This window comes from Papilio polytes, unplaced genomic scaffold, assembly GCF_000836215.1.
Source record: "Papilio polytes unplaced genomic scaffold, Ppol_1.0 DF824135.1, whole genome shotgun sequence".
NCBI classification, from domain to species: Eukaryota; Metazoa; Arthropoda; class Insecta; order Lepidoptera; family Papilionidae; genus Papilio; species Papilio polytes.
In genome coordinates this window covers 802,611-813,737 of record NW_013525069.1, presented here as the reverse complement: position 1 = coordinate 813,737, position 11,127 = coordinate 802,611, and the positions used below count along the sequence as shown (strand labels likewise).

The 11,127-nt window shown below is 36.8% G+C and overlaps 1 protein-coding gene across 1 annotated transcript in view; it reads right to left on the bottom strand.

Annotated features, from left to right (window-relative positions):
* LOC106099342 (probable JmjC domain-containing histone demethylation protein 2C) overlaps positions 1-11,127 on the bottom strand; it is a 99,652-nt gene that overhangs the window by 35,875 nt on the left and 52,650 nt on the right. The window contains exon 7 of the mRNA XM_013277864.1: positions 4,679-4,796. Coding sequence (XP_013133318.1) covers positions 4,679-4,796 — 118 coding nt within the window. The remainder of the gene's footprint in view (positions 1-4,678; positions 4,797-11,127) is intronic.

Below are 11,127 nucleotides of genomic sequence, written 5' to 3'. Positions count from 1 at the left end.
AAGTTTTAGCAAATGGAAAATACCTTAGATTTTATTAAAATTTTACATTTGGCCCTTAAATAAAGGGATCTGCTGGATAATTTAAACGAACATCTTGATAGTTGAGACACATTTTAGACATAAAATACCATCTAAATTCGACCCCGCAGACGACTAAGACAATTACAAACGAACATAATATTCTAGCCTTATTCGTTTATTCTGCTCTATACATTCAGTACCTACAAGTTACGACGCGACATCAAAATACATGCAAATCGTTGTTTATGTAGCCGGTTCGAGGACGGAAACGGTATCGACGTACATTTGCAATTCTGCTTACAATTCTATATAAAAACAGAGGGAGGGCTATGAATAAATAAATAGTGTAAGAATTGAGAGTGCGTCGGATTCGCGTCGCGTTCCCAGCCGGCCATTGTTCTTTGCGTAACGACTGTGTGACGCGACCGACAGGGTGAGACCGACTTGAAGCAGCCGACACGCTGACATGACGTGGCCGACACGATGCGGCCGATGCGATTCATTACTCGCGCGCAGGTGGCCGGCTCTCGTGTCACGGTGTCGATTTCTCTCTACTCCATTGTTATCGTAATCTGATCGGCTAATCTATGGACGTACAAATCAACCTTATTTAAAACTTGTCCCATAAAATTATCGATTAAATAAGTACATCAGCAAAAACAACAAATAAAAGTTGTTAAATTGTAAAGTATTAACATTGTTCGTAAAATGATTTTTTTATATGTTTTGTACATGAAAACGAATAAAATCTCGATATATCTTTTTAATTTAAGCAAATACGAAATAGCGTTTGTTTGAGTGTGACTTTTAATTAGAGGTTTGATGATTCAGTAGTAAGTCATCGACCTTGATACAACCGGATACGAGGGCATCAAGATGTGTACATTTCATCATGCGAGGTTCCGCTCATATGATCCTTAATAAAAACAAAGCTGAGTTTAATTGAAATATGGCGCTCGGGAATTCGACGTATCCTCTCTTGTTAAATAACATTGATTCAAACTATATAAATTCAACTCTTAGTATACAACGAAAAATACTAAAAAACAACTTAGAAAAGAGATTTAAAAGATAAAACATAGACATATGAGCGGAGGAAAAGTAAATTTTTCGTAGATTTAAATAGACATTATTCGGTTATAGATATTTTATGTACTATTAAGTCATGTATGATGAATGTTGGGAACCGCATCAAGACAGTAAGTTAAAAATCTTATAGCATAACCAGTTTGTCTCTGATCGCTGTCAAGTCGACCCTATTACGGGGGTCAGGTGGACTATAATGCTAAGATTCGGGCAGCAGTTGACAGCGCATTCCAGCACGATTCCACGAAGCCACCCTACAAAACGTGAGCTTGTGTTGATCGTGTTTACCCCCCCAGTCTAAACACACCCTGACCCATGCCATCCCACCCCACGCCACCCTAGTACACCCCTGCCACCTCCGGGGTGAAAGTCGACGCCGTCGGCATGCAAATCTAATATTGTTACTTTATTCTGACTTTACAAGGGCAGTGGGAGGACTTTTGTTTGGTAATGTGCATATTAAATGAACGCAACGGAGATTTATGTTCTTGTTAATTAAAATGTACAAACAGAGGCATTCTATTATAAAATTACACTATTTGTATCGGATCATTATATGTAGCATTTTGTTAGCAATTACTTACTAGACTTATAGCAATGTATTACACTGCTTAAGAAAACTGGCCTATATAAATACATACAATTGATCGAATATTCTTGCAGGATTACTTGCAAATACCTTAAGGTTCAAGAAAAAAGATATAAGACATGATAAGACATTCCCGAGTACATTACAGAACAGAATTAACAATTCAGCTTAAGCTTAAAATGGAGACTAAAAGAAAACACTTTATTAGTAAATTAAATATTGAATGTTGCGTTTTGAATACATTAATATGAACATAGAGTTATAAAAAGCTAGATACGGCAGTCTTGAAGCTGGTGAATCTAACAGCAAATATGTAAAGTTATGCTAACAGCGTAACGTGACGTGCATGCAATTATTTGTCCTGCGACACGTCCAGAATGCAGATAGCTTCGTTAACTAATGATAATATCTGTGAAATAACAATTTAGCCATTTCATACATATGTATATCAAACTGTAAAACTCATTACAAGCTGTACATCAATATCATTATGTACTATAGACGAATATTTTAATAGGACACAAATATTTATAAATCAAATGGTTATTTAATTACTAAGAATTCTATGTAAATTATTACTCAAAGTAATTACACATTCTTTGAACTATCCAGTAACTGTGCATTATAAACAAGATCACTGTGTAAGAGACTTAAAGAATTTCTAAGGGTATTAAAACATATATCATTACATATAATAACATGCGTAGCCTACTTTGTTTAATATTCTTTAGTTTACTAAGTAATGAAACAAATATTGGTAACAAACGTTGAAATTGAATAAATAAGGAAATACTGCATACTTGAGTATATTTTTCATTAACGTCTTCAGTCATGGTAATGTTAACCTTAGCATACATTATCAATCGTGACATGTACGTACAAGGACATACTTACATCTTGTATTCAAGACTATTCCTAAAATTTATCTGCCCAAGGTGACATATAGTCTTGACTTTAGAGAAAACTTTTACTACTGTTTACTACTTTATCAAACAAAATACAAAATGACTAAGTACTAAGACATTATTTTTAAATTGCAATTGACTTGGCAATTAGCTCTTCAATTGGCCATTGACACACATAAACATAGTTTGTGTTGCTCACTTTATAATCTGTGTAATTAATAATCACAAACATGAAAGTATTTAAATATAAATTAAATGGATTTCAAATTTTAGAATTTAAATTTGCTCATTAATATAAAGGTCACTTATAAGGCGAGACAGGTCTGAACATAAAAGCTATTAGAAAGCAAAAAAATTGGTACAAAACGAGTAGAAATTATGCTAATATGATTTTATAATGTTATTCCGGCGCTGTTATTCACATGATTGCAAAACACAATAGTAAATATACAATTTACATAAAGTTGTATAATTATTAACTAAATAAACCATTTGTAATTTAGCTATCCCCACTCTCTCAATTATATTTATTCCATTTTCTTCTATACCAATTACTAAAAAATAATTCTGTAGTAGACTACATTTCACCGCAAATTGACCACTTCTTATTAAACATTGTTATCCATATAAATAAAAATCGACAAAATAAATATAGCAATTCAAAAGATTATTTACATTTATCGTAACATAGGAATCGTATTATTCGGCATCCGGGGGAGTGTGTCCCATCAGCCCCTTACTTTACACTGTCATGTGCAGTCCACAAAATAAAAACATGTTATATTATCGTCTTTTATCTGCGACACAATATTTCAGCCGGTGAATAACTCTGCCTACACAAAGAGAACATTCCAATTTCCGGTCGATTTCCTGTTTCCACCTTTTAGATAACGTCTTTATAGATTTGTATTACTTAAATCACAAATCACATTATATGATTCTAATGGCTCATCATTCATATTTTATTTTATTTGAATAATTGATGTCCATCTAGTGTCAGAATTTCACAACGTAATTTTTAATGCGGCAATAAAAAATTACAAAGATATTACTCGTCAACAGAACTTTAATAACTTGCAATATTATTTACATAGGTGAAACGGCGGCGTGCAAATGGCGTCCATCCATCTTGACTATTAGAAGTCAAAGCAGGACTATACATTTTAGAAATACGGAACTTTGAATACACGGTCAGATTTATTGCTGCAAAGTCGAGCAGACAAGTCAAAGGTATTTTTTATTGCAGAAAAATGAAACGTAAATCACCGGAAAAAAATTCTTTCTTGAATTAAACAATAATGTTCTTAAAGAGTGACATTAAAATACAAACATTGTTTTAATACATTAGCTTGCAGAAAGAATCACCGAGCAGTCTGTTTACGGATGCAGTGTTGGCGTGATGCCAGCTATAGCTTTGGAGCTGCTAAAATAGATGTGTTTGGCTTAAATTAGACGAGACGAAATGTGTAAATAAAACAGTTGATAGCCAATACCGCATTGAGGTAGTACGGAGAAAAAAAGACTATACTTTATTTTAGTACTTAATTTGCTAAAATACTCATTGCTAAAGCTAAACCAAAACTGTTACTCTGAATCTTAGAACTTCGTTAAGCATATCTCCAGACACGTCGTTACATAACAACGAATGCAACAAGAATTTCATTTATACAAGACATAAAATATGTACGCAACATTCCAATACAAAGGAACCCATTAAACGGTTATACCATCCACTAGCAGTACGTGGAGAGAGGCAATGAATGCATGTGAATGCCCTCAGCCACTCCTATTAAGGCAGTGGCTCGGACAGATCTCTCAGGGGCTTTTGTGACGGACCACTTACTATTTCTCTATGCTGAGAAACGCGGACAATATTATTAACAGAAAACTGAAGACAGAAGAATTAATAAAATTATTCCGTGTTGCTTTAACAATGCGAATATTAGTTTTGTTTCCAAAAAAAATATTTCCAGATACACTATTTTAAATACATGCTACGGTTAGATTATATTATACCTATATAAACATATGTCTATAAGACAAGTTATGTATACAGTCGTTTCACAATTAAATTTACCTGTTTGCTGTTGTTGTGGCGGTTCAACAGAAGCGATATGTCCGTTACTTCGGACTGCCGCTTGCTTCTTTCTCCCTCCAGTCGTTGCCGGACTCTTGTTGTTCTCTCTCTCAATCCTCTGTAAAAAAAATCTTTATAAAACATCAATACATCGGTAAGTAACACTAGTTTTATTCGAATGTCCACGTGGGCCAAACTGTTTCAAATTCATGTCCTACTATGAAAATCACAAACGAGTCGATTTAATGTAGTATGGTGCATTTTAATGTCATCAGACGTCTTTAAAATGAAATCATTCGTCTGAAAAATCGTAATCCACTTATTTCGGCTGACTGTGGACGTTTGGTGTCTAAATTGCGTTGAGTCACGACTCAGGGCGTCTAATGCTGAGTCACCGGTTGGCCGACGATAGCATTCCTATACGAGTATAGCCGAGCGAGCGTTCGAGCGCTGACTTGCCACTAAGAGTACCGTTATACCACTGATTGATATACGATAATAATAAAGTAACAATATGAAAGATTTTTAATTACATTATATCAGCAGCTTTCACATCCAAGATAAGAAAGTGTGTAAGTACGATCATAATATGACATAAGGCAACATAACAATGTAAACACAGACATAGTACATCTAATTATAATTTGATTTAGTAAATCAATCAAGTAAGTTAATTTCTAGACAAATCCCAAAGCCAAAAGTTACCTTTCACGTAGTCATGATAACAACCTAATTAAAGTATAAATTATGTAAACCCCCAGTCGAACAGCTGATCCAAGGTTGTTATGATAAAAATTGCCAGCAAAAACATGAAAGAAACTAGGGTGAGTTATTGGCGAGGGTGACCGACACAAAACGCTAAGCGCTCGTGAAAAATGGTGCAGTTGTGAGTGTGGGGCGGTAGGGCGGTATGGGGTTGGGGGGTGAGATGGCTCACGTGTTCACTGGGCTGGGGTGGGCGGACGTCGCAGCCGACTGTTTATGTGCAAAGACATTACGCTTTGACAGCGAGCCGCGTCATCGGGAAATTGACAAACAACCAGTTTACGTGGCTCACGAAAGTAATTTGAAAATTACTTTGACTCATAAAGCACTTTGCTTTCAGTTTCAAAGGTAACAAGTACAATTTATTAAGAACATTAATTCTGTGGCCGTGTGCCTAGAATATTAACTTACTAATAGCCAAATAAAGAACTACTGAAAAGCTTCGACAACTCTTATGAACATACAAACTTTATAAATAACTTCTCTTCAAGATTAATACTGAAAGTCACACGGAAGATTTCGTAACAGAAAAACAAACGCTTACCAAATAAGTTGAGAACAAACAGAAAGTTTTTAAAAGTTAATTATAACTTTACATTTCGGTTGAAAGCAGCGAAAGCTGCAAGTTTCTTGCCAACGATTGTTTGTTTCGCTGGAAGCTGTTTGCATTGCTAGCGTGGCAGCATAATTACTATTTACGATTATACTGTGTATAAATTCTCTTTAGTTATGAGTGTGTAGGGGTTCACAGGTAGAGGTAGGCCTATACAGTGATGGATGGATTGAGAGAAAGGAGAGACAGATCAAAGAAGGAGTGATGACTAGAAAAACGAAGATACATTAACCAGGAGAACGATAACTTGGTGCACCGACCCAATTATTAATTATTTAAGCAAATAATAGTGGAATACTAGCCATGCCAAAATAAAGTGGTATGGTTATAAAACACAAATTGGAAGCTGGTCGTAAAGTGAAAGTGAAATGTGGCATTACAGAGAAAGTGCGACCACACGGCACTCTTGACTGACCTACGCAATGTTAAAACAAAGTAGGGCACGGTTATGCTTGCAGAGAATCAAGCGGCCGTGACAGCATATCAACGTTATATCATTATTAGTTATTGACAAACTATTTTCTGAATTGCTAGATAATATATTGCATAAGAATGACTTTGCCATTACAATTTAAGACTTTCATACGTCAATTTCGCTTAAAAAGCTGCATTAACGTGTTAAATATTAAAGAAAATGGCGGAGTGATTGATTTGAAACAAGCAGCATAAAATTTGTAATACAAAAGCAACCGGGTAAAATACGTTTATGATTCATTTCTAAGAAACGCGTTGAAATAAATAGTACAGATAGTCAACCACAATGTTACCACTAACATAGGGGTACAAAATGAATAAATTATAGATCTGCATTTGTCATTGACTTACATTGACCTATAATATATCAAACAGCCCGCAGATCGATGCTGTCAGTACATATCAGAAATACTTGCACTGTATCTGGGTGAACAAGTTTTTTTCATATCTACTTAAGTACAAATAATTACAAACATTGACACGTAAAGGTTAACATAGAAAAGTGTCAGTCCAGAAGAATAGAATAAAACGATACATTCATCAGTAAAATTCAGAGTTATATTTAAACAAAGGAAGCAAATAATCATATGACAAATACGTGGAACGGTTATCAGTGAAATTTAGGTTAACCTTTGTATGTCACAATAAGACATCGCGAGTCCCAACATTATCCTTTCTCGTGTATTTTCGCTAACATAATAAATCAACTGTGTCGGATATACCCGGAAAAGCAATTTAGCAATGTTGAACAACCTGTCATAAATAACGTTACACTAAATATGTTTTAACAAAATAGGTCACGTTGTTTCAGTATAAGAACAAAATATAAATTGCAAGTATAGAATAATGGACATCTCGCTATAACTACATCTAAAGCAAAAGCAATAGAAGTTTCCACGTACAAGAAAGTTTAGAGTTCCTTTGAACGAATAAAGAGGTGTATTAAGTCAGAAACGCAAGGTAGCAGCGAAGTAACTGCAATGCAGACATCATACATCAACCACAAAGCAGTTTCATTGCGAGCAACGACGTCAAAGCACGCTGACCGGCACAAACAGTATCGTGCAGTATCGTAGCCTTTGAACAGGAGCCTTTGATATGCACAATAAACCCGCCGCCGCCGGCCGCCCTCGCCGGAGGTAAATGCAAACTAGGGCTGTACATTGCTACCTGATTCTATTATACACGTCTGTTCCGGACATCCCGGTATAGTTCCTAAAATTATTTGATTCTGTTTATAGCTAAATAACAAAAAAAGCAATCTTAAACAATTAAATGAATCGTTATTTAAATATCACGTTTTATAAAATTTAAAACATTGAATTGACCTACTAAACTTAGCAAAGCTATTCGTTTAAAAATGATAATAACCCAATGATCAACAAGAACGAATCCCCTGACGCACATTAAACTCGCAAATGCCTCACCCCGGCGCATAAATTCGTCACGAACCCCACATTATAGGTATACAGGATGTTGGCTGGCGGGTGAACGGCCCATTGAGTACACAGGGTGATTTATTTTCGTTTACCTTCAGGGTTGACGTCCGCTGAGCCTTTTAATGTAGTGTGGAATATTCTACCTGCCACCGTTTCTATTGTAACAGCCATTGTTATGTTCCCTTCTATCAAAAGTGAGTGTGCTTTGTAGAAATCAATTCGTAACTTTCGTGTGCCACATTTGAAGTTTATTATAACATCTTAATTTTTAAGTACTGAATTAAAACGTACTAAAATATTAAAGACAAGTTATTGATTTTTAAAGGTGTTCGAAAAGTTCATAATGTACATTAAATGATTACATAATGCAGACGGTAAATTGCAAGTCATTACGCAAGCAAGCGGCTCCACGCCGCCGCTGACCTTTGCCTGCTCGGTACTTGTTTACTCTTAAACACAGATTATAGATACAATCTCTTGCTAGCAAACAACTCACATTCTTTACAACTTTCATTAAAAATACATAGAATGATAAATTTCAGATCGTAATTAATTAATTTTTACGTTATAGTTATTCCTAAACTTTTACATGACATTTGCGGTTGTAATTTCATATTTAGCAATTGTGGAAATTTTATTACCCATTAAATGACATATAAATAAACTTCAACGTCTTAAGATAGACACAAGTAAATATCAAACCCATTTTCAATAATTTGATGTCATGTCGAAAGATATCAAACATGTTTTGCAATTCCACAATAACTTTCTCAGCGCAAAGGTAGAACTTAACCGGCTCGGGTACACGCGGCCGACATGTTCCCGGTACATTTATCTCAATCTCGAGGGCCCCAGCGAGTGCCGGAGGGCAAAGAGTGCAACACGACTCGTCGGACCGGTGCCCCTCCCTTCTCTGCCCTCACACAAACCGGTGTCCTAGCCCGCGCCCCAAGCTTACTCCGTTTCTAACAAGATTGAAACTTAACTAACATACTTATCGACCGTAAAAGGCAACCGTAATTATTTTGTTCTTCATACTTTAATAACTGTCAATTAAAATCCTTGGCAAATTAGAAAATACTTCTACAATATAAAATAAAATATACATACGTAACATGACATCGTCGTATAAATGATTTAGACCGAGACATTAAAAAGTAAAAGGAAAAAGATTTATTTCAAAACTTCAGCGACAAAAAGTTGGATGAGCTCCAAATGTACTTTATTCACGTCTCTTGCAGTCGCAATGTCTCAAAGAAACAGGTAATTAATCTACGCGAGCGCGGAGACGGAATGTGGGTCAAAATAATAAAGAAAAGATTAACTACCACTTGTGCGCTAACTTACATTGGCTTCGTCGCGTTAACTTCTTACAATAGAAATTTAAATAAACACGAACAATACAATTAGCTTAGCGCCACAAGGTCATACATAATGATGGAGGATTATAAAAGGAAATAGCAGTGAGTTTTTTACTATCGTTACGAAAGCGTGAGCAGCTCATCATGACTACACCAATTGAAAAAAATTGAAAAAACATAATGGCGCATCTCAAATGTAGCCGATTATCATAAATCAGAAGGTAGAGACGCCCCACACTAACGGACGACCGGTTCACGGACCGCAAAACTTTTTCAGTATCAATTATGCCACTCTCCATATAATTTTTAGATTAATATCTTCACGGACGACGCAAAATTGTTTCCGAGAACAGTGGCAAAAACTGGAATATTGTTGAATTCACCAAAGTAAGTGGTAATGTCGCTTCCATGTGCGTTACGGTCCGAGGTTGTCGGGTGAGATTATAAACGCAGCTCAGATATGCAGCGGCAGGTGGGCGGTCGTGGGATGTGAACGCGTTTCGAGCACGACCGCCTCGACGTTGTTACGTCTACAGACATTTTAGCTCCGNNNTTGGAGCGCTATTGCCTTTCACGGAAATATTTTTATATGGCGCATAAAATAAAACGTACGCGACGGCGCCGACTGCACAAAAAACAACAACTAATGTCGCGAAAAAAACTTGCAAACAAAATAACTATTGGTAAAGCAATACAAAAGATTCCAATCAAAATTGAATATTTGTAAATACGGTCTCCTCGGCGATCGTGTTATAATTGAACAAAGGCACCGCCGCGAACAAAGAAGTTAGAAAAGAACAAAAACAAATATCGTGCTGAAAGTCAAACGAGCCATTTCCTTCCGAGGCGATGTGATAGTTATAACAATATGGCGGACATTACGCGTGCATCGCATCAAGGTGCTTGTTACCAGCCAACGCCGCGTCGTCGCCACGTGAACGTTATCTCATTGGAAAGTAACATAAATCGGCGCACCGGATCAACGGTCTAGTCAAACCGCGAGAGTATATTGCGTTATGCATATGTCGGTCGGAAAGAGATGGTGGTGTTATCGGGGTGTGGCCATCTGTAGCTACTTTGTATGCGCTGCGAGCGCCTACATAGCTGCACGCTAGTGCATAATGCGCGCAGCTTTATATATGCATGTAGTTATCAAGGCGGTCGTGCTCATGCTATTATATGCTAATTAGCTTTCGGAAGCGTGTTCACTGTTGCGGATTAGGTTGAAGCATTATGTTAAACAGGTAAACGGTATGCAATCTCGAATTAGGTAACATACGACTGCATTACAAAAACAAATTTGGTAAATTTAAGATCAGTATACACCTGCTTTTATTATTGTTAAATTTCCAAGATTTCTAATTCTCCAATCTTTAGATGTAACCATTCAAACTTTATTATTTAATGTTTAATTTACGTGGAACTGTTATGCCAACGTGGACACTATAACATCAAATGTCAATGACCAGCGCTAACCGGTATTCAACAACAATGAATCATGTAAATTTGGTACCAATGCGACCGTCGTCAGCTTCCCCGCCGCCCCGCGGTTCACAATGGCCACAAATCACCAAAATCACTTCACGGCGTCACGCGGAACATTCGGAATTACAAAAAACATGTGACGTTGCTGCGGTGAAAGGCAAGATGCGTTCCGTAAACCGTTCAGAGTAACGAGTAACAGAGCGTAGTGGTGTCGTGTCGGCACGGGAGAATGGCGCACACTGGGCCCGGGGAGAGCAGGGGGCCCTCCCTCTCCGCCGGGCGTCCCCCGCCCCGCGCCGTGCGCGCCCCGCC